Consider the following 25,496-nt stretch of genomic DNA (forward strand, 5'->3'; position numbering starts at 1 on the left):
GAGGTGTGTGTGTGTGTGTGTGCATGTCTAGGGTTAAGCGGGTGTCTCAGTGTGAATGTACTGTACAATCGGGATTCATCAGGTCTTTCTTCTCAACCAGACGCGGATATCACATTGTCAAGAGAGAAGACTAATTTGTATTTGATTGGCTTTGAACGTCATAGGTAGTTCTGATGATGGTAACCTAAGAGGTGAAGTGAAGGGCTGTTAGAATAGGTCAATTTAAATACAAATCCCATTTAATCCCACACTCACTGAACTACATACAATAAAAAGCCAACATTAATTTCCCCATGAAAAAATAAACTGAATGGAGAGAAAACCATATGAGGAATTTTCTGGAATAAGGGTCAGAGCTCAGACTACCCACAGGGGGATCTCCAACCCTCGCATGTCTATCAATGAGCGTAGCAACACAGTGGTGAGCTACACTCACTGGCCAGTTCATTAGGTACACCCATCTAGTACTGGCTAGTACCCCCTTTCCTTCCAAAACAGCTTGAATTCGTTGGGGCACTCTATGAGGTATCGGAAACGTTCCACAGGGATGTTGATCCATGCTGACGTGATGGCATCACGCAGTTGCTTGAGATTGGACAGCGCGTTCCATTGCACCCCAAAGATGCTCTATCGGGTTGAGGTCAGGTGACTGACCAGGCCACTCAGGTAAACTGAACTCACTGTCATGTTCCAAGTGATGTTTCTCCACTCCTCAATTGTCCAGAGTTGGTGATCACGTGCCAACTGGAACCGCTTGTTCTTGGTTTTAGCTGATAGGAGTGGAACCGGTGTTGTCGTCTGCTGCAATAGCCCACTCGTGACAAGGCACGATGAGTTGTGCGTTCCGAGATGCCATTCTGCACACCACTGTTGTACTGGGCTGTTACTTGTCTGTTTGTGGCCTGCCATTCTCCTTCGAATCGCTCTAATCAACGAGCTGTTTTCGACCACAGGACTACCACTGACTGTATGTCGCATCCTTCTCGCGTGAAAAGCACAGGAGGGCGGCCGTTTCTGAGACACTGGATCTGGCGTGCCTGGCACCGACAATCACACCACACTCAAAGTCACTTAAGTCACTGGTTTTTCCCATTCTAATGTGTATACACAGAAAAATCACTACCGTTTACTGCTGATGTGTATTGAGGGAAACGGAGAGGTTTGGGAAGGTTTAGGAATGTGCCCTGAGGAGAGATAAAAGTATGGTTTTCCAATGCCTTGCAAAGAAGGGCACCTATTGGTAGATGTGTAAAAAATAAATAATATGCAGACATTGAATATCCCTTTGAGCATGGTGAAGTTATTAATAACACTTTGGATGGTGTATCAATACACCCAGTCACTACAAAGGTACAGACGTCCTTCTTAACTCAGTATCCTGGAGAGGAATTAAACCGCTCAGGGATTTCACCATGAGGCCAATGGTGACATTAAAACAGTTACAGAGTTTAATGGCTGTGATAGCAGAAAACTGAGGATGGATCAACATTGACAGAGTGAAAATAAGGAATTCTGTACAGAAACATAAATCCTGTTTGCAACAAGGCACTAAAGTAATAATGCAAAAAGTGCGGCAAAGCAATTTACTTTTTTTCTTGAATACAAAATGTTATCTTTGGGGCAAATTCAATACAACACATTACTGAGTCCACTCTGTATTTTCAAGCATAGTGGTGGCTGCATCATGTTATGGATATGCTTGTCATCATTAAGGACTAGGAAGTTTTTTAGGATAAAAAAGAAAAGGAATTGCCCTAAGCACAGGCAAAAACCTAGAGGACAACCTGGTTCAGTCTGCTTTCTAACAGACACTGGGAGATGAATTCACATTTCAGCAGGACAATAACCTAAAACACAAGGCCAAATCTACACTGGAGCTGCTTAACAAGAAGACAGTGAATGTTCCTGTATTGCCGAGTTACAGTTTTGGCTTAAATCGGCTTGAAAATCTATAGCAAGACTTGAAAATGGTTGTCGAGCAATGATCAACAACCAATTTGACAGAGATTGAAGAATTTTGAAAATAATAGACGGGCAAATGTGAAACAATCCTGGTGTGCAAATCTCTTAGAGACTTACCCAGAAATACTCACAGCTGTAATCACTGCCAAGATGATTATAACATGGTATTGACTCAGGGGTGTGAATACTTATGTAAATGAGATATTCATTTTCAATACATCTGTAAAAATGTCTAAAACATTTTTTTAACTGCATCATTATTGGCTGTTGTGTGTAGATAGGTTAGAGAAAAAAGAAAATATTAATCCATTTTGAATTCAGGCTGTAACACAACAAATGTGGAATAAGTCCATGGGTTTGAATACTTTGTGTAGATGTAGTGTGTAAAATACCCCTAAAAGAGTATAGAGGCCTATACAACAAGATATTCGTTTTATACAAGAAAGAGACCAGGGTCCAGGTGTCCAATAAATTCATAGAATTGTTATATTGACACATCTTCAGGTATCTGGGAAGATTAGGGGGAAGGGATAGTAAAAAGGGGTCCCATATTGTATAGAAATCACCTTCCTTGTTCCTAAATATAGCACTCATTTTCACACTTTAAAGATCTCACAGTACCCCTAAATTATTGTTGGTGGCTCGTCTTTCATCCGGTTAAGGAAAATGCAGTTGCAGGCCACAAAGAGTCATTTCTGAAAAAGATTGAGCTGTGCTAATGTAAGTGAGGGCCTATTCCCGACGGAACCTAGTCCAAATAGCCACGGGTCCATTCTTATAGGACATATGAACATGCTCCACAGCTTCGTTTTGAAATTTTCCCCGAAAATTCTAAATCATGGGCAAGTCCAAAAAAAGATGGCCATGAGTGCCTTTTTCCTTCTTATACTTACAACAGGTGTCAGAGAATTCTGCTTTAATTTATAACATAAAATAGGAGTCCTATGAACCGCTTGCATAAACTTGTATGGGATCTTGCACCTTGTTGCAGGTGAACAGTTGTCTTGTGTGTTTAGGTCTTTCAGCTTTCAACAGGAGATTGTCCACTGGGGGTAACCAGTATTCTTTAGTGGGAAGTCCCATAGCTTTGATAAGGGTTTAAGGGCTTCACAGATAATGGGAGATACTTCCCCTAGATTAAATATCACATAGAAAGAAATTCTCTGGATATACAGTATGATGCTTATGTATACTAACTAGTGTGTGCTGTTGAGAAATCCCCTGATGAGGGCAGTGAGGTATAAATAAACTCTTAGCCTAGGACCGGATGTGTTTCCATGGTCCCAGAGCAACTCATAAATACAGCCTCAATGACTGGGACTCATGAGGTCCACATGAGGTCTGTACGTTGTTCCTCTGTGTTTTGGCAGGGTCAATTGCTCTGCCCTCTCCCCTCCTCTCAGAGGACAATGAACAGCATCCAAAGGCAACAATCTGAACCAAACTACATGTCTGACTTATAACTCTGCTCCCCATGTGTCCCCTGTTGCACATGTTGCATATGTCCACTGTTTATCTTGAAATTCTGGAACCTTCTGTTATGAATACCGTACCACACCAACACAGCTTTACAGGCAGAGTGTTGGTGTTGGGGGGGATATGTGTTATTTCGGACACACTCATGGTTCCTGGAATGATAAAAAGCACACAAGTGAATCAAATTGAATCACTCCCTCCCTCCCGGCCGGAATGTCGGTAGCAGCCTCCAGAGTAGGGGTGGGAGTTGTGATTGTTTCCAGGAAACACTGTGGAGCTTTCCTCCACACCAGAGACTCGGTGCCAAGCCAATCACCCCAGTCCTTTTATAGCATCAGCCTACTACAGAATTATGAGTGTTTGTGTCATCTCTTGGACAACAGAGAATGATTTGTGTGTGTACAAATGTAAGAAAAGATCCATTCAAATAAAAATGTAGCAACTCTTGAGTTACTGTAAAAGTATGGTGACAGATAGGGCAGATGGCGCCGACATGTAGGGCAGCCGTGCTTCTAGTTCCTAGGCAACTTTTCAGTATTTTGTTTTTTTATGTGTTATTTCTTAAATTATTACTATATACAGCTGGGAAGAACTAGAGAGGACTTCTAGTCCGACTCAGGAGGCGTGCACACCACCCACCACCTCCGAGTATATTACTCGCTAATGTTCAGTCTCTGCATAATAAAGTTGACGAGCTCAGGGCGAGGATTTCCTTCCAGAGAGACATCGGGGATTGGTACGTACTCTGTTTCACGGAGACATGGCTCTCTCGGGATATACTGTCTGAGTCCGTACAGCCAGTTGGCTTCTCAGTTCATCGCTCAGACCGGAATAAATATCTCTCTGGTGGGGGTGTATGTTTCAAGATTAACTACTCAAGGTGTGATTGTGATAGCATACAGGAACTCAAGTCCTTTTGTTCAACCGACTGAGAATACCTCACAATCAAATTGCCGATCGTATTACCTCCCAAGAGAATTCTCTTCGGTTATAGGCACAGCCGTGTATATTCCCCCTCAAGCCGATACCACGACGGCCCTCAAATAACTTGACTGGACTTTATGCAAACTGGAAACCATATATCCTGAGGCCACATTTATTGTAGCTGGGGATTTTAACAAAGCAAATTTGAGGAAAACGCTGCCGAAGTTCCATCAACATACTGACAGCCGTACTCACGCTGCTAAAACACTTGACCACTGCTCCAACTTCCGGGATGACTAAAAGGCCCTCCCCTGCCCTCCCTTTGGCAAATCTGATCACGACTCCATTTTGCTCCTCCCTTCCTATATGCAGAAACTCAAACAGAACTGTTCAACGCTGGTCTTACCAATCGGAATCCACATTTCAAGATTTTTTTGATTACACGGACTGGGATATGCCTCCGAGAAAAACATTGACGAATACACTGATACGATGACTGAGTTTATCAGGAAGTGTATAGCAGATGTTGTACCCACTGTGGCTATTAAAACCTACCTTAACCAGAAATCGTGGCAGCATTCGCGAAAACTGAAAGCGCAAAGAATCGCATTTAACCATGGCATTCCCTCCATAAGTCAATCAAACAGTAAAAACGTTAGTAGAGAGACAAAGTGGAGTTGCAATTCAACGGCTCAGAAACGAGACGTATGTGGCAAGGTCGACAGACAATCATGGACTACAAAGGGAAAACCAGCCACGTCGGAGACACTGACATCTTGCATCCGAACAAGCTTAATACCTTCATCGCCCGCTTTGAGGATAACACAGTGCAACCGACATGGCCCACTGTTTAAGCGTGTTAACCCTCGCAAGGCTGCTGGCTCAGAGCATGTGCAGACCAGCTGGCTGGAGTGTTTACGGACATATTCAATCTCTCCCTATCCCAGTCTGCTGTCCCCAATTGCTTCAAGATGTCCACCATTGTTCCTGTACCCAAGAAAGCAAAGGTAACTGAACAAAATGACTCTCACCCCGTAGCACTCAACTTCTGTCATCATGAAGTGCTTTGAGAAACTAGTCAAGGACCTCCACCTTACCTGACACCCTAGACCCACATCAATTTGCCTACCGCCCCAATAGATCCACAGACTATGCAATCGCCATCGCACTGCACTAGCCCATCTGGACAAAAGGAATACATATGTAAGAATTATGTTAATTGACTATAGCTCAGCATTCAACACCATAGTACCCTTCAAGCTCATCATTAAGCTTGAGGCACTGGGTCTGAACCCCGTCCTGTGCAACTGGGTCCTGGACATCCTGACGGGCCGCCCCCAGGTGGTGAAGGTAGGAAACAACACCTCCACTTCGCTGATCCTCAACACTGGGGCCCCACAAGGGTGCGCGCTCAGCCCCCTCCTGTACTCCCTGTTCACCCATGACTGCGTGACCATGCACGCCTCCAACTCAATCATCAAGTTTGCAGTGACAACAGTAGTAGGCCTGATTACCAACAATGACAATACAGCCTACAGAGAGGAGGTGAGAGCCCTGGGTGTGTGGTGACAGGAAAATAACCTCTCACTCAATGTCAACAAAACAAAAGGAGCTGATCGTGGAAAAAGCGGAGGGAGCACCCCGTATCCACATCGACGGGACCGCAGTGGAGTTGGTGGAAAGCTTCAAGTTCCTCGGCATACACATCACTGACAAACTGAAATGGTCCACCCACACAGACAGTGTGGTGAAGAACAGCACCTCTTCAAACTCAGGAGGATGAAGAAAGGTGGCTTGGCACATAAAACCCTCAAACTTTTACAGACGCACAATTGATGGCAACCTGTCATGCTGTATCATTGCCTGGTACGGCAACTGCACCACCCACTACCGCAGGGCTCTCCAGAGGGTTCCCAACGCATAAACAGCAAACTACCTGCTCTCCAGGACACCTACAGAACTTGATGTCACAGGAAGGCCAAAAAAATCATCACGGACAACAACCAATCGGGCCACTGCCTGTTCACCCTGCTATCATCCAGAAGGCAAGGTCAGTACAGGTGCATCAAAGCTGGGACCGAGAGACTGAAAAACAGCTTCTATCTCAAGGTCATCAGACTGTTAAAAAGCCATCACTAGCACATTAGAGGCTGCTGCTCTATATACATAGACTTGAAATCACTGGTCACTTTAATAATGGAACACTAGTCACTTTAATAATGTTTACATATTTTGCATTACTCATCTCATATGTATATACTGTATTATACTCTATTCTACTGCATCTTAGTCTATGCCGCTCTGATGTTACTCGTCCCAAAATGTATATATTCTTAATTCCATTCCTTTACTTTAGATTTCTGTGTATTGTGTCTATTGTTGTGAAATTGTTAGATATTGCTTGTTAGATATTACTGCACTGTTGGAGCTAGAGACAAGCATTTCGCTACAGACCACAATAACATCTGCTAAACACATGTTTATGACCAATAACATTTGATTTGATTGGATTATCTTTGTTGTATTTGCAACCTCTATATCTATCTACATGAGAAAGGATTGCCATAAGCCTGGATTAAACTGTAAACCACCTGTAAAACATGTTCTGCCTGAGAACTAGACTGATGAAGTCAGTATGTACCAATTATGCAAAACACTTCCAACACTTTCAACCGTCTGGGAAACACCCTCTCAAAACTAACCAGCCTCTGAATATCACACACCTACTAGATACACACGATGCATAATAGGTGTAGAAAGAAAGAAAAATCCTTCAAAAAAAGGTAGAACTTACATGAACAACAGTTTAAATATTTGCATGACCCCCGAAGGAAGGATTTGCTAGGTATGGTTGCCTGGGGCGATGGTAAACAAACACAAATGGAAAGGTTAAAGTTCAGAGAGAACGAAAGGTGATGCACCTTGTACGTGAAAGAGAGAGTTTTAATGGTTTTACTTAGCCACGCCCACTTACAATGACACTGACCCTGTGTATAGCTTCCACTCTTATTTTTTATTTCTCATGTTTTCTTTACTATACACTATACAGTATATATATATATGCCCAACCTGCAAGCTCCACCTAACAGTGCAGCAATCAACATAAAAATATTACAACCAATATTTGTTCAGATTTTTTATTATTGGTTGTGATATTTTTATGTTGATTGCTGCACTGTTGGGTTGAGCTTGCAGGTTGGGCATTTCACTGTACTTTAAACTTTAACTTTAAAATTAAACTTGAACTAGGTCAGGTCAGCAAATGATAGCCTCTTCCCGTTCCAGTGGAATCGTATTCATTACCTGTTTCAGTCCGTTTGGTGCCAAATTAATGTGACCCAGTACAACAGAGCCAAACTACCTATCCAATACAGAAGCAGGGGATTTGGCCACTGTATAATATACCTGCTATTATAAACTGGGTGGTTTGAGCCATGAATTCTGATTGGCTGAAAGCCATGGTATATCAGACAGTATACCACAGGTATGACAAAATGTTCAGTTTTACGTTGGTAACCAGTTAAATAGCAATAAGCCTCCTCTTGGGTTTGTGATATATAGCCAATATACCGTGGGTAAAGGTATGTGATCCTCACTACTCTCATCATCACTCTGTATATTAAGGATGGGATCCACCTAAGGAGCCATTGAGTGGGGTTGGGGGACAGACCTGTCATCATGCAGGCCGCTTACAGTGACAGAGGACAGTTGGAGACCAGATACCCTTGATACCACCTGGTCACTGTCACTGCACAGGAAGAGAATCAATCACCAAGAGTACCCACATGTACTTAACCCTTTTACTGACTCTGATGAGACTTCCTCCCGCTGCATTCCCCCAGCTACTTAAACCTTTTACTTCCTCCTGCTGCATTCCCCCAGCTACTTAACCCTTTTACTTCCTCCTGCTGCATTCCCCCAGCTACTTAACCTTTTTACTTCCTCCCGCTGCATTCCCCCAGCTACTTAACCTTTTTACTTCCTCCTGCTGCATTACCCCAGCTACTTAACACTTTTACTTCCTCCCGCTGCATTCCCCACCTACTTAACCCTTTTACTTCCTCCTGCTGCATTCCCCCAGCTACTTAACCCTTTTACTTCCTCCCGCTGCATTCCCCGCAGCTACTTAACCCTCTTACTTCCTCCTGCTGCATTCCCCCAGCTACTTAACCCTTTTACTTCCTCCCGCTGCATTCCCCAGCTACTTAAACCTTTTACTTCCTCCTGCTGCATTCCCCCAGCTACTTAAACATTTTACTTCCTCCCGCTGCATTCCCCCAGCTACTTAACCCTTTTACTTCCTCTCGCTTTTACTTCCTCCCGCTGCATTCCCCCAGCTACTTAACCCTTTTACTTCCTCCCGCTGCATTCCCCCAGCTACTTAACCCTTTTACTTCCTCCCGCTGCATTCCCCCAGCTACTTAACCCTTTTACTTCCTCCTGCTGCATTCCCCCAGCTACTTAACTATTTTACTTCCTCCCGCTGCATTCCCCCAGCTACTTAACCCTTTTACTTCCTCCCGCTGCATTCCCCCAGCTACTTAACCCTTTTACTTCCTCCCGCTGCATTCCCCCAGCTACTTAACCCTTTTACTTCCTCCTGCTTCATTCCCCCAGCTACTTAACTCTTGATGATGCTTCTCTGCTGTGTTCCACTTGCTGCATGTGTGTGTGTGTGTGTGTGTGCGTGCGTGCGTGCGTGTGTGTGTGTGTGTGTGTGTGTGTTCACAACATACATGACATAGTGGATGTTATTCTACCTAGATGCCAGGTCATGATATTATTGTGGAATGGTTTTTCTCTGTAGGAGCCAAACATTGATGCTCTTCCTGTTCAGTGACACTCACTTAGTGGAGCCCCCAGCTACGTAGACCTTTACCAACTCTGAAAGGTTAACAGAACATTATCATTTTGGGTGTAGTGGATGTTATTCTAGCTAATTACTGGGTCATATTCTAGCAGCCTGACATGTAGACAACAGTTAGCCTCCCCATGTGTGGGGTTACACAGAACCCTTCATGCGTTTAACCTATCGTCTGTGTCATTCCATATGACATTACCCATCACAGATCTGATGTTGATTCAGGCTAGCACCTTGAAGACATCAAAGTGTTCCTGTTGAATGGCTGGCCCTATGGATTTCTACATCTCTCTGTAACTCTATCTGTCTGTCCGCAGGGTGGGGACATCACTGCCCTGTCTCCAACCTGACAGGTGCATTTAACCATGACCCTAGTAACAGTGATTAATTCCACCTAAAAGGATACAAGGCAACTTTCAACTCTCACAGGTGGGCACACACACACACACCAGCCCGACACCGACGCAGACAGGCATAGCCTTATACATGACTGAAACAGGTTTGGGAGCTTACACATTGTTCACATCTGACAGGCCCTCATCAACTACCTTACAACAATAAGCATAGCTAAGTCTCACTGGGGTAGAGGTGGTGTGGTCAGGAGGAGCGCCTCAAACTTTCTCAGTGCTGTGACTTGTCAAGATGGCTCTGGTGGGTCTAACGGATCACAGGAAAACCTGCACCACGAGACAAGGTGATGGGCTTCCCATGTTACCATGCACTTACTGTGTAATGAGAGCTAAGCCCTTTGCTGCTGCAGTAAGGTCACTTCAATCACGTACCGGGTGCTGACGTGCTATCAGCACGGAAAGACCCCGCAACCTTCACGGCTTGCCACGGGTTATGCCCTCCGACCACAGAGGTCAAGCATGAAAGTGACCGCCTTAACACACAACCTTTTCATAAAGGTGAAGCTGGTGTAAGCATGCAGGCCGAAATTAGCATGTTGTAAGCCGATTCAATCACATCAAATCAATGTTGGAAGTACTGGAAGGCACTTATGACCCTCATATTAATTTCAATCATAATCTAACGGATAAACGGTCTGTTCTGTGCTAACGCCAAGATGAAAATGTGATAATACAAGCATTTCGCTACACTCGCATTAACATCTGCTAACCATGTGTATGTGACAAATAAATTTGATTTAATAATATAATATTGTAAATACTGTAGCTGCTATTTATTCAGAGAGGCTTGATAGATTTGCAATTCCTATATTTGTGATATAAGTAATGACCTTTCAAACCTTGGACACTGATTCAGATCCAAAGAATAACAACCCCCCCCCATGCCTCTCTTACCACATGCCACGACTGCTAACATGGCTAGGATAGTAGCCAGCATTTAGAGGGTTAACTTCCAACACAAGAGGGCTGAAGAGAGTAAAGCAAAAACGAGAGAGAGACAGAGAGTTACTGTAGGAAGAGAGAGGGCTGGTGAGAGAGAGAAGTAGAGGAAAAAGGAGACCTACTGAATGGTACAGCCGGCTACTCTATGACTTTGACTCTCCTTTACTTAAGGTTAGTGTGTCTTCTTAGTGGGAGACTACCACTGAAAAGCCCTTTCCACTTTTCTCCCTATCTCCTGAAGTTCTCTTACCTTGCCTCTTCAGTCTCGTCAATCGCCAGACTGCGATCAGGGTCACTATGTGCCCCAAAACCACCAGGGCAGGGAACATGGGTCCTGGGGGGCTCGCCACAGCCAGCAATAGGACAGAGATAAGCCCAGGACAACTTTGGCAGCACTGACAGACAGGTGGTAGGGCATGGAGTGGGAGGGGAGTCGGGCCGTGTGGGTGTGCCAGAGGAGAAGAGAAGGTGGGAGTGTGGTTTAAAAAATAATGACAGGCAGTTTCAACCTTTCCTGGCCAACACAGTGAACCCCTAGCTTTCTCTCACTCGCTGCTACGCCCTCAACACTTCTTCTGTCCCTCATCTAGGCTTCTCTCTGTTTACAACACACTCTCTCTCTCTTTCTCTTTTCTTCCTCTCTACATTCTGAACGTATGTTCCTATAATGTATGTGTCTGTTCTGTAATAACCAGTGCACTCTGTGTGTTTACAGTGTCTGCTTTCACTGCAAAGGGCTGTCTAAGCTAAAGTGGATCTAGTCACACTGGGCATTTAACTAGACTCTGTTCATTAAACGTACAGACACACACACACAGTCAAAAAAGGCAAGATAGACTACAAATGATTGAACAGTTTAAAAAAAACTACCACTGTAAAATGATGTCAAAATCCTATTGTCCCTCTTGAAACAATCTGATAATATAGTAATAATTTAAGTAAACGTTAACAGTAGGTGGACGTTTACATTGAGAGTATTGTGTTCTTACCACGTTGAATTGAACCCCCTCTCTGACTGATTCCATCCTAGAGTATCAATGTTAATTTTGTTCCCCTTTTCTCTCTCTCACTGCAGCCTAATCGCTCCCATATGTTCCCCAATGAATGCCCCCCCCCTATTTTCCAACCTCTACACATACAGTACATCGTAGTTCAACTGAACAAGGATTTAGTTCTACAATATTTCGCAAGGAAGTAGGTGATGCAAATCCCTTTGTTAGGTTAATTACAGCGGGACTGGCTGGTCTGGAAGCGTTATCTAAGTAGGTCCTGTCACGGAGCGATTCCAAAAGGAGAAAGCCCAGCCCGATTGGAAGAATGGTAATCACAAGTAAGGCCAGTCATCCCAGGGTAAAGGTCTCGCTGTGATTTCAACATCTAACAACGGCATGTTTACCATACTAGCCCATCAATCACGCCTTCACACACGCCCCATGTACAGTATCACCTCCATCTTGCAAAAAAAATGTCCTTCGAGAATAAGCGTGAACTAAGCGCAGACAATTTAAAGATTCATCAAATAATCCTGCCTTCTAAATCTTTACGAAAGAAACAGATAGACCACCAGTTAACTTGCTTACATACAACAACAACAATCCCAAATGGCCTGGCGACACAGGTGGCTTGAGCAAGGCTTGTGCAAGACACGAAAATAGATAGCCCAAACAGACACAGCGGAGTTTCAAATGGAGCAACACTATCCTTCTAGCCAGTCACAACACTCTTTTTCTGGACTCACGTCTGTCCAACTCAGAGGACCAGACAGTCCCCTTCGGGTGGCTTCTGTTGTCCTTTTTTTTAAACAGTTAGCAGACATGATTCACAATTGAAGTCTGCCATAGTGCCAACAGGTTTAAATATGGAATAAAATCCGTACTTTGGTAGCTGAAGGTTGCGGTTAAGCGGCCGTGAGTGTGTGCGTGTGTGTGTGGTGCATGTGCATCTGTGTGTAGTACGGATGTGCGTTCCCCCCCTCTCAGCAACACAACAACATTTCACACACCGCGTTTGCCAAAAACACACAGTAGGACAGCCGACAGAGAGACAGATGGACATCGACCCCAACAACAGTCACCCCAGTCGGTTGACCTACCAGGTATGATCTTCATCTATGTTGTCAGGAAAAGAGAGAGGAAGAGGAAGTAGGAGGAACAGAGAGAGCCGAATCAGGGAAATGAGGGGAAAGAGGAGGACTCCTGTTTGTTTGCTCTCCGCTGTCCGTTTCTCCACCTTCTTAATTTTGACAGCCCCGTGCCTGCTGCTAGGATTTGTCAGCCTGTTCTCTAGTGGCCTCACAATTAGAAGGGGGCAGGGGGAACCGACAGGGCCGGGGGGGGAGGAGTGGACGGTATTGAAGCTTACTGTTGGGCTATAAATACCAGACAGGGACAGATGATCACACCATCACAGTTTAGAAGCTGATGGAACCACCCTGGCGGCCATTTTTTTTTGCTGCAGTAGCCACTACGCCAGGCTACTTCCCTTCTCAGATGAGATCTTTATTCAGTGAGATTATGTCACAGGTTTCAGCCAGGCCAGGAAAGAGACCTAAACCCATTTAAGAGGAATCTGATGACGTATACAGTTTGCCTGAGCACATACTGTACCTACATACACGAAGTAAGTCCTTCAGCTAATACTGTCATCAAATAGCCTACTATATAGCCATCATCTAATACCACTACGGTCAGTTGAGCTTTCTGTCAAAAGCCTATCATCTATGTGGCATGAAGACACAAGTGAAGAATCAACAGGTGAAGCAGGACAAGTGGTTCTCAATTAAGCACCGTGTCAATTACAATGTACTCTAACATAAACCTGATTTCTCATATCCAGAACTGGAACTAATCTGGCTCAGGCTGGCTTGGTGGTCTTCTTTGGAATGTCAAACTTAACTGTCTAAATGCCAGTGAGTGAACACACTCCTATTTCGTGAGAGATAGATTGGCATGACCTAATCTCCAAGCCTCTCGAACGAATGATCCACAGTTGCTTTGGGGACCCCTGCAATGTATAACGTTAGCTAAATATAGCATTTATTTTCAATTGGTGGCTATGTATTGAAGTGTGCTTGTGGCATGGTGAATTACAGTACTGACAATGTATGTTCCATTCGCAACAATACCATACCTACTTTCTGAGACCGTTTGTCTTTGGTCCCCTATGTTTGAGGATGAAATAGGCCTTTCTAAACTCAGTATTATGTGTTCAACGTTAACTAGGCTTAGTCATTTGGAGCTCTGTGAAACTGAGAATCAGTTACAGAGATTGAAGATTTCAATATTTTGTCAGCTAGGAACTGATGTTCTTATAGGATTATCTATGGCCCAAACCCAGTTCCTAGTAAGATTGACATGGAATATTTCCACCAAATGAACCAATAAAGAGGTGCAGTCATTTCTGTAACAGAGCTATACTACGACACCCCTTGGAGGCTCAGAGTAGTCCATAGACATGACTTTGTAAGGATCTGGGTGTAGCTGGTGCAGAGGAGTCAGGCGCAGGACAGCAGAGATGAGTAACACAAGGAACTTTACTCAGAATGACAAAATACATGAAGTAGCACCAAGCCCACAAGCATCAGACCGAACGTACAATAAACAAACACGAACAAAACCATGGGGAAAACAGAGGGTTAAATAATGAACACGCAACCGAGGAATTGAAACCAGGCGTGTAAAACAAAGACAAAACAAATGGAAAATGAAAATTGGATCGGCGATGGCTAGAAGGCCGGTGACGTCGACCGCCGAACGCCGCCCGAACAAGGAGAGGGACTGACTTCGGCGGAAGTCGTGACGGACTTCCTGTTGGCATTTCTATATGTCAACAGATAGATAGTTCACCCCTATAGTTCACCCTTGTGGTATCCATACACACATCACTCACATTTCTGGAGTGATGAAAAGTGCTGGAAAAGTGCCTAAAAAGGCTTTGAACATTGAAGAACTGAGAAATAGTGCCATATTTATCTCCCTTAAACCTTTTTTAATTACATTTGTTCTACAGGATGTTTTTATTTATATTTGTTATGGCCATTCTTTCTGTTGAAAAAAATGTTTTTTTTCAACAGAAAGACTGGCCATAACAAATACAAGAACAAAGTCCAAGAAAGGCACAACATTGAAAAACACATAATTGTTCCATTTACAGTGCCTTGCGAAAGTATTCGGCCCCCCTGAACTTTGCGACCTTTTGCCACATTTCAGGCTTCAAACATAAAGATATAAAACTGTATTTTTTTGTGAAGAATCAACAACAAGTGGGACACAATCATGAAGTGGAACTACATTTATTGGATATTTCAAACTTTTTTAACAAATCAAAAACTGAAAAGTTGGGCGTGCAAAATTATTCAGCCCCCTTAAGTTAATACTTTGTAGCACCACCTTTTGCTGCGATTACAGCTGTAAGTCGCTTGGGGTATGTCTCTATCAGTTTTGCACATCGAGAGACTGAAATTTTTTCCCATTCCTCCTTGCAAAACAGCTCGAGCTCAGTGAGGTTGGATGGAGAGCATTTGTGAACAGCAGTTTTCAGTTCTTTCCACAGATTCTCGATTGGATTCAGGTCTGGACTTTGACTTGGCCATTCTAACACCTGGATATGTTTATTTTTGAACCATTCCATTGTAGATTTTGCTTTATGTTTTGGATCATTGTCTTGTTGGAAGACAAATCTCCGTCCCAGTCTCAGGTCTTTTGTCTCAGGTCTTTTTTCTTCCAGAATGGTCCTGTATTTGGCTCCATCCATCTTCCCATCAATTTTAACCATCTTCCCTGTCCCTGCTGAAGAAAAGCAGGCCCAAACCATGATGCTGCCACCACCATGTTTGACAGTGGGGATGGTGTGTTCAGGGTGTTGCTTTTACGCCAAACATAACGTTTTGTATTGTTGCCAAAAAGTTCAATTTTGGTTTCATCTGACCAGAGCACCTTCTTCCACATGTTTGGTGTGTCTCCCAGGTGGCTTGTGGCAAACTTTAAACAACACTTTTTATGGATATCTTTAAGAAATGGCTTTCTTCTTGCCACTCTTCCATAAAGGCCAGATTTGTGCAATATACGACTGATTGTTGTCCTATGGACAGAGTCTCCCACCTCAGCTGTAGATCTCTGCAGTTCATCCAGAGTGATCATGGGCCTCTTGGCTGCATCTCTGATCAGTCTTCTCCTTGTATGAGCTGAATGTTTAGAGGGACGGCCAGGTCTTGGTAGATTTGCAGTGGTCTGATACTCCTTCCATTTCAATATTATCGCTTGCACAGTGCTCCTTGGGATGTTTAAAGCTTGGGAAATCTTTTTGTATCCAAATCCGGCTTTAAACTTCTTCACAACAGTATCTCGGACCTGCCTGGTGTGTTCCTTGTTCTTCATGATACTCTCTGCGCTTTTAACGGACCTCTGAGACTATCACAGTGCAGGTGCATTTATACGGAGACTTGATTACACACAGGTGGATTGTATTTATCATCATTAGTCATTTAGGTCAACATTGGATCATTCAGAGATCCTCACTGAACTTCTGGAGAGAGTTTGCTGCACTGAAAGTAAAGGGGCTGAATAATTTTGCACACCCAATTTTTCAGTTTTTGATTTGTTAAAAAAGTTTGAAATATCCAATAAATGTCGTTCCACTTCATGATTGTGTCCCACTTGTTGTTGATTCTTGACAAAAAAATACAGTTTTATATCTTTATGTTTGAAGCCTGAAATGTGGCAAAAGGTCGCAAAGTTCAAGGGGGCCGAATACTTTCGCAAGGCACTGTAACTGACCATAAGTCCACGTCCATTTTCGACCAAGCCATAAAGGGGCCCCATATATATATATGTTCTATACATATGTATATGTACAGGTACATGTTCTATATATCTAGTGGAGAAAGCTCAGCTAATTATCTCTAAACCATAGAGTCCCTCTCTGCTCTAGTTAATGTTCCATCTCGACTCAGAGAACGTCAGGCGGGTAGCTGCTGAAAAACATACTGTTACAATTCGGGAGGTTCGTGTTGAAAGTCAGATGTTTCTGAGACCGTTGAAAGAGTAGAGAAGCCCTATAGTATTTTGTATATGGGTGGGTGTTGTGGGAGGTGGCTTTGTATGTGTGAGCGTGCATGTGTGCATGTGTGTGTACACGTCACAAAATCAACATTGACTTTTTAGAATCCATTCCCTTCCCTCCTCTCAACACCCAGGGGAGGATCGTCATACCTGAGCCACATACAGTGCCTTCGGAGATTATTCATACCCCTTCACTTACAGTATTCAACATGTGTGTTGTGTTACAGCCTGAATTCAACGTTGATTTCTCACCCATCTACACACAACACCCCATAATGACAAAGTGAAAAGATGTTTGTATATATTTTTGAAAATATATTGAAAATGAAATACAGATATATCGTATTTACATACGTATTCACACCCCTGAGTTAATACATGTTAGACTCACCTTTGGCAGTGATTACAACTGTGAGTCTTTCTGGGTTAGTCTCTAAGAGCTTTGCACACCTGGATTGTACAATACTTGCACATTATTTATTTTTTTAAATCTTCAAGCTCTGTCAAGTTGGTTGTTGATCATTGCTAGACAGCCATTTTCATGTCTTGCCATACATTTTCAAGCCGATTTAAGTCCAAACTGAGACTACGCCACTCAAAAACATTCAATGTTGTCTTGGTAAGCAACTCCGGTGTAGATTTGGCCTTGTGTTTTAGGTTAATGTCCTGATGAAAGGTGAATGTGTCTCCCAGTGTCTATTGGAAAGCAGACTGTACCAGGTTTTCTTCTAGGATTTTGCCTGTGGTTAGCTCTATTCCATTTGTCATTATCCTAAAAACTCCATATTCCTTGCCGATGACAAGCATAACCATAACATGATGCAGCCACCACCCATGCTTGAAAATATGAAGAGTAGTACTCAGTGATAGGTTGTGTTGGATTTGCCCCAAACATAACGCTTGATATTCAGGGAAAAAAGTGAAATTCTTTGCCACATATTTTGCAGTTTTACTTTAGTGCCTTATTGCAAACAGTATGCATGTTTTGGAATATTTTTTTTTCTGTACATGTTTTCTTCTGTAATTTAGGTTAGTATTAATGGAGTAACTACAATGTTGTTGATCCAATCTCAGTTTCCTATCACAGCCATTAAACTCTAACTGTTTTAAAGTCACCATTGTCCTCAAGGTAAAATCCCTGAGTGGTTTCCTTCCTCTCCGACAACTGAGATAGGAAGACGTCTGTATCTTTGTAGTGACTGGGTGTATTGATCCACCATCCAAAGTGTTATTAATAACTTCACAATGATCAAAGGGATTATTCAATGTCTGCATTTTCTTTTTACCCATCAACCAATAGGTGCCCTTCTTCGCGAGACATTAGAAAAACTCTTTGGTCTTTGTGGTTGAAAATGTGTTTGAAATCCACTGCTCATGTTTTGATGATAATTGTATGTGTGGGGTACAAAGACGAGGTAGTCCTTCAAAAATCATGTTAAACATGCAACTTACAACGTGATTTGCGAAGCACATTTTTACTCCTAAACTTATTCAGGCTTGCCATAGCAAAGTGATTGAATACTCATTGACTCAAGACATTCCAGGTTTTCATTTTGGATTAATTTGTAAACATTTCTAAAAAGAGAATTCCACTTTGACATCATGGGGTATTACGTGTAGGCCAGTGACACAACATCTTATTTTAAATTCAGGCTGTAACACAACACAATTTAGAAAAAGTCAAGGGGTGTGAATACTCCCTGAAGGCACTGTAGCTTGTAATGTATGTTGTTGACCAAGGACCAAAATCCAGTATGTACCATGGGAAATACATAACATCAGCTCATCTTGGCCTACTACTCATTATAGGAACATATGCTATTGATTTGTGTGTTTGTTCCATAGTTTAGACTACAGTGAGTTAACTGTTATGTGGAGGCAGTAGATCTCCCAGTCACTCTGACATGAGCCAGCCAGGCTGCACTCATTACATTGTATTACAAACTATAATTAACGCTGGTTGTTCCAGCAGCCTTTTTCCTCCATGTGAGCCAGCTCTGCTCCAACTGGCAACCCCTCTGCCTGCCTACGCTGGGAGACAGTACCCTGCAGGCTCCTGTGAGAGGACTATGGTACACAACCTCGATATACTGCAGCGATACACTATACTATTATCTACATTGTTTCGTTGTTTGATACACGTTCCTACAATTGGATCAGACCCGTGTGACGTCAAGCATGTGACGGCAAATCAGAGAGATAAGATAAGAACATATCTCTCATTTCATCTCGTTATTTCAGAAATATGGAGCGACGCGTGTTTGCCTCATCAGCCGGGCTGTAAACACACAGGTGCCGTCCCAGCCCAGGAGACATGCCTGGCGGTGTCAGTGGAAAGACATAGGAGCAGCTGAGCTACCCAACCTTGTTTTGAGCACAACAGCAAAGCCCAGATTCACAGGCTTACACTGTACTCAATATGCGCATAGCTGCGATGTCACACCGCGGGCTACTGATAGCGTGACGGCTAACAGTGCTCGACCCCCATGTTTTTTCACTCACGGAAGGTTAGGCTCACACACTCACATACACCACAATCGTGAGCCATTTAGTATGAGAAGGGACAGAGGAAAATCCTGAGAGTTGCTGGTAATGTCATATATTACACAAATATGTGGGAATGCCGTGAACCAAAGTAGAGAGAAGCCTAGCAGAACAACATGGCCTGTCAAAAATATGAGTTGGGGTTGGGGTAATGGTCTGTTGTGTCCCACGTGTGGGCAGATTTTTGAATGGCGCCAGCAGGCAGCCCCACTTATCGAAAACTGCAGCTTTTGTTTGAACATGCAGTGCTATTCATTCATCACACACGATTGCAAATGTCACAGACACAGAGTAAGTGTTTTCCTGGGATTTCCCAGATCAAGAGTCACTGTCGGCTTGGCCTGATGTATAAAGAGCGATAAAGTGACAAGATCTAAAGATCCCTGTTTTGATTTCCACACATGAACGTATTCTATTGATCTGTGTGTTTGTTCCATAGTTTAGACTACAGTGAGTTAACTGTTTTAATGGAGGCAGTAGATCTCCCAGTCACTCTGAGCCAGCTCCCGAGTGGCGCAGCGGTCTAAGGCACAGACCCTGGTTCGATTCCAGGCTGTATCATAACCGGCCGTGATTGGGAGTCCCAATGGGCGGTGCAACAATTAGCCCAGCGTCGCCCGGGTCAGGCCGTCATTGTGAATAAGAGTTTGTTCTTAACTGGCTTGCCTTTTTAAATCAGAACAGCCACATTGACAGAAGTCTAAGAAAGGGTTGAATGAGTCCTGAGAGTCTCAGACAGTGTTACAGTAGCAGGATAAAAGTAGGTGCAGTGTATCTGAGGGTATTACTAAATCCGACAGCGATACAATTAGATTGCATACCATGAATACTAGATGCTCTAGGATCTTCAGACATGAAGAGACACCCTCGTACCAATGTGGTGTCTGCTAAACATCTCCATTTGAAGTCATAATCACTGCCAGATGTATTCCTTCACATAGATACTGTTTCTAACGTATCTTACGGTATGATTGATAAAACTACATGATTGGTCACATGACATGCATTCAAAAATTCATTTAAAAAAATTCCCCATAGAAAGACACTACGCTTTTACAGTGGTATTTCTGGAGTAATGAGCGCATACACATGGCTATTATGGATCATCCACTGTAGGTGGCAGCAGTGAGTTAGCAAACATTGGTGTTATCTGCGGTTAGGATGGCACTGAAGCATGATGGGCTTCCCTGCCAGATCAGTTATACAGTTTTTATTATCCCATGACATTCACATAAAGACCAAGGAACCTTATTTCTTTACATTTCACACTGATGACAAAACAGAAATGGAATGTAATGCCCTAACATACAGTATAACAATATGCCACTGGACATTTTGAAGAAGATTTTGCCTCCAGATTTGTTATTCGATCCACATCTCAAACGCTTTAAACGCTGTTGACTAGGTGATCTGTTCACACACACTAACTTTAAATTGCTGAAAGTGGAGTCATTCCCCTGATGACAAACACAGCTTGACCACTGCCTGTCATGTGAGCAACACTGCTAATTGACTCGAGACCTGCAGAAAGCAGTGTGACGTGCGGCACCGAGGAAACACACCCAGAATAGTACGGCTATGGTATGAGCAAACTATTCCAATTTCCTGTCCGTTCTGTCGGCTCACACAACAGCACAGACAACGCCCATGTGTGCTGCTCTCTCACCACTCTGTGCGAGGGTTATATTCTACAGTATATACTCATCAACACCCACGTAATACATCTCAAAACCCACAATCCATAAATCTCAAAACCAAATTGTCACCAACGTGCATCTTGCTCTAATAACAATAAACAACAGCAGAGAAACAGAGATTTATACTTTTAGTTTAGTTCAGTCAAAGCCAACAACATGGGATAGCATTTAGCAACATTTTTACGCACATTCCAGCAATTTCCGTGAGCCAATGTGGGGTGGAGAGCTGGGAGCTGCCAGCAGGTATGATAACATACTGTTCACAAGCCTCATATCGCTAGCCTGTTGTTTGATAACACACACAAAGGCATACTATTATCACACCCGAGAGGGGAAAGCAGAGGAACCAGAGACCACCGTTCAAAAATCACAGTGCCAAGAACACAACCTTCCTGACAACAACAAAAAACACAGAGAGAGTGAGAGAGAGATTCTCAAAAGCACCACACCCCCTTCTCTCATTCATTCTCTTCCTCACTTTATAGCGCAGGTCATCTCCACAGAGAAAAGACAAGAGGGGAGTAAGCTAGGCGTTGCACATAGCCACACCACAGGAATTACTGCAGGTCTGAATCATTTCTGGCAGGGAGACAGTGAGTGTGCATTGCTTAAGTCCGCATTGCTTAAGTCTAAACTCAAGGTCAGGTGGCTCTGCTGTTTGTACGGCAAAAAGACACGTTTCAACATGCATTGTATGCTACAATATGCTGTTATGCATAAACATCTATCACATTTTTGACTTTGTGGTGTGTATAGGATTGAGTTATCTTCCCTGCCAGTGAAACAGATAGGATATGAATATACATTAGGGTGTGAACTACTATAGAGGCATGCGCTCTCATAGATAAATCACAGCTTCATGGTAGTTGTTGGTTTGTACTCATTCATCATCTCACTGAAACTATTCTTAAAGCGCAACCGGCTTTATAATAGAATATAAATCAAAACACTGAAACTAAGGCCCGGGACTATAATACAGATTGTTGCTGACCAAACTAATACCATCGTTTGAACTTCAAAGGATATACTCTGAAGGGAAAGATGCATAAACCAACAAGTATAATAACCTAAACACTGTTTATACCACTATGCAACTAGAACATAATAGCACATGGTAAAAGACATGGTAGTGCCATCACCACAACGCCCACCTAAGATTTCCCACAGTACATACAAGGGAGGAAACCTCAGCAACAGTGACATCACAAACACACAGGACAGGAAGTAAATAGGGGGAAACAAGAAATTCTCGCAAACCTTCTATGAAGTTGGGGAAGGTCTTCTCCTCGGGTACGTCCAGAGAGTGGTCCCAGTCATCGTCGGAGATGGTGCTCTGGGCGGACTCGACCACCGCTCCCCCGGCCAGGAGAGCCCGTTCGATGGCCAGTGCGTGCAGGACATCAAAGTCCAGTTCTTGCCCTGCTATCTCAGGTACAACAGGAGGAGGAACCTCTCCTCCAGCCACTGCCTGTGGGCTATTTATGTGCTGCACCTCAATCACCTCCTCCACCACTACTATCTTCTTCCTCATGTTGGCCTCGTCTACAGACTGGTCACTGGTGTCCTCCAGGTGAGGCTGTGCTGGCAGAGGGGCTGTGGCTGCAGTGGTAGCAGGGGTCTGTGGGGGTTCCTTGTCCTTCTCCAAGGCCTTGGGAGGAACAGATAGACTTTTCTTCTTCTCCTCCTCTGTGCTCTGTGCTGCTGCTAGAGCGGCTGAGTGTTGTGCAACAACTCTGGGAAGCTCCCCCTGCTCAGTGTGGAGGCTGGCCCGTGCCTCGGCTCTGGCTGACGCTGTCTCTCGGGCTGCAACGGGTGCTTCCCTCGCAGAGGAGGTTTTTGGTTTCGGGTCCTCCCGTTTGATTTTTTCAGCAGAGAGCTGGGCAGGCTCCGCCTCCCCTTTGTCTAAAGCAGGGGACCCAGCCTGCACAGCTGCTGCCACGCTGGTTTCCTCAGACCACATTCTTTCCGGAGGCATCTTTGGACAGCAGTCCATTACTTTTGCCCCGGGGGTGTTTGGGAGGTCACCCTTGACGGTGGCCCTGGTCAGCGGCACCTCTGTTGCTGATAACGTTTCAGCTGCAGGTGGGGATAATGGTTTTGTGGTTTCAAGGTCTGGGGAAGAAACCTGCTTTTTCTTTTTAGCTTTTTTTGCCTTTGATGAATCAACCACAGTTGTTTCTATAGGGGCTTTAGCCTCCGGCACTATGGCAGGTTGAGGTGGTTGCAGTGGCAGTGTAAAAGTCATCTCCACAGGTTTGAGGGCTTCCTGTGTCATCTCCATCTTTATGGTCTTCGGCACTGTCACCATTTCCACTTTAGTGACACTCATCTTTGACCTGTGGGATATTTTTCCAGATGAGCCTGAGGTCACTTTATTGGTTGTCTCAGCCTTCTCATGCACTTGGACAGTGATTGGAGGCTCAGCTGGAGGGGCTGCAATGGGATGGGGTGCATCTTGTAATACTACAGATTTCGTGTTGCTCTGTTCCACTACTGGTTTGGAGGTCTGACGATCAGCCTCATTTGATTTTTGAACCTCAGCCTTAGTTTCTCTTCGAACCTCAGCCTTAGTTTCTTTCGTGGATTCTGGTCCCTTGGGCTTTATTGACGATGTCATAGCTGGTGGGGGTTTGGCAGGCTCCTGTGTCTCTTCCTCTGGGGTCTTCGGTCCTTTTTCTGGGGACACCTTTGTGACAGGTGGTTCAGCAATTACAGCATTCGCTGTTGCTTTTTTCTTCTTTGATTTGGAGCCATCTTCAATCATCACTTTCTTAGTTTCGATAACCTTCTCAACAACAACACCGTCATTGCCATTGACCACTGGTAAGTGAGCAGTGATGTCAACTTTGAATGATTTGGTGGGTTCGGCTGAGAGCTTCGGGGTCTCTTGGGGGACAGTCATTTCTGATGCTTTCTTGGGTTCTGGAATTACCTTCACTTCTGTTTTTTTCTCCTCCTTAACCTTTTTAGTAGGGGGCAGGGGTGCTGGGATGGCTGGCTTACTGGGGAAAGGTTCAGCAGAGACTTTGGGGGTCTCCTCAGGGACGGTCGCTGCTGCAGCTTTCTTGGGCTTCTCTTCACCCGCTTCATTGAAAGAGGATTCAGCTGAGACCTTCACTGCTGCAGCCCCAGCTACTGCAGCACTAGTCATTGCAGTAACAGCTAATGGGAGGGCTGTTTTGGAGGAGACTGACTTGATGCTGACCTGTGATTCATGTGTTGAAGTAGAATTTTTCTGAACCGGAAACACCTGGGGCCTTTCTGCATGGACCTTAGTGATGATCTTCTCCTGGGGGGACATCACTGCTTTTCTGCTACTAGCCTCAGGGGTCTGAGAGAAGGTAACCGTGGATGCCCTCTTCCCCTGGCTTTCCTCCATCATTGAAGCCTCAGTGTGGAAGCCCTGTGCCTTCCTCAGGGGAGGCTGGGCCTGGGCCTCAGATACCCATGGTGCTCTTGGTCTGACCGGCTCGGTGGCCATGGGGCGACCTCTGAACCTTGGCGTTCGGTCTGAGGGGCCTTCCTCCTCAGCTGCGTCCAGCCTCCTGTGTCGGTAGACCTGGCGCTCAGCCATCGCCTCCTGACTCTCTTCCCTGCCAGGTTTGGGGACATAAGATGTGGGGCCGTCCACTGACTGGACCCCACGCGCTGCCCTTTGGGCAACGGCCAAGGTGGCTGTTGGACGGCGAACCCTTTGCAGGGAAGAGGGGACGATCTCAGCAGGCAGACGGAGGTAGTCGCGCAGGTAAACAATGCCCTCGTTGGTCAGGTACCAATAGAAGTGCCTCCAGGCGAACGTCTCCCTCAAGTAGCCCCTGGACTTGAGGGAGGCCATGGCGCGGATCACCTGCAGGTTTCCCACGCTGGGGATCTCTGGGTGCTTGGTCTGGGGCCGCTTGTCCTTCTTGGCCACCATGACGCCATCGCGAAACAGGAGCTCGTAGATGACCCTCAAGTCCACCAAGGGCATCACCATTCCGGCCACCATTGTTGCTCTGTGTGTGTGTGTGTGTGTGTGTGTATTTGTGTGTGAGTGTGTGTGTGTGTGTGGGTTTGTCCCTTCAAAGTATGACTAACAAAGCTGGAGCCACTCCGCCAAGGGAGAATGAATTTCAGGATGACCTCACTTCTCAGTCTGTGAAAGGGTCCAGTGGCTAAAACCGTGTGCCAAGTGCTTTTCAATCCAATCACAAAAAGTATGAATAAATCCTCTTATTCTCTCTTATTGCTTCTTCACTCTCTTCTTGTTGCCTTTGAGCGCGTGAGGAAACAGAGGAAACTTAAAGAAAACTCCAAAAACTAAGTCAAAAGAGTACTGTTCCACCCTTTAGTCAGACTTGCTTGGAAGTGAACAGACTCCGGTCTGACGCATGTAGCGGCAGTGTCAGAAGGAGAGAGAGAGAGAGAGTGTGTGTGTGCGTGTGTGTGTGTGTGTGTGAGAGAGAAAGAGAGAGAGAGGCACACTGCTCCAAACGGCTCCTCCTACCTTCTCTCTACAGTTGAGGAAAAGTTGGCATGGAAAAAAAAAACTTCAGAGTAAACAAACTTAAACAATGGCAGAAGGCCGAAAATGACTGACGAGCGGGTGAATAAACGTGCGCAATCGAGAATAGACTAGGAT

The 25,496-nt window shown here is 44.5% G+C and overlaps 1 protein-coding gene across 5 annotated transcripts in view; it reads right to left on the reverse strand.

The window, feature by feature from the left end:
• LOC112233084 (plectin) overlaps positions 1–25,269 on the reverse strand; it is a 95,934-nt gene extending 70,665 nt beyond the window's left edge. For 3 of the 5 annotated variants that reach the window (XM_042313382.1, XM_042313377.1, XM_042313373.1), the window contains exon 1: positions 22,133–25,269. In XM_042313382.1, the coding sequence (XP_042169316.1) occupies positions 22,133–24,863 (2,731 nt within the window). In that variant the 5' untranslated portion in view covers positions 24,864–25,269. The remainder of the gene's footprint in view (positions 1–22,132) is intronic. The other 2 variants (XM_024400523.2, XM_024400502.2) reach the window with 1 other exon arrangement.
• Positions 25,270–25,496: the final 227 nt, after the last annotated feature.

The sequence above is a fragment of the Oncorhynchus tshawytscha genome, linkage group LG03 (assembly GCF_018296145.1).
Source record: "Oncorhynchus tshawytscha isolate Ot180627B linkage group LG03, Otsh_v2.0, whole genome shotgun sequence".
Lineage (NCBI taxonomy): Eukaryota > Metazoa > Chordata > Actinopteri > Salmoniformes > Salmonidae > Oncorhynchus > Oncorhynchus tshawytscha.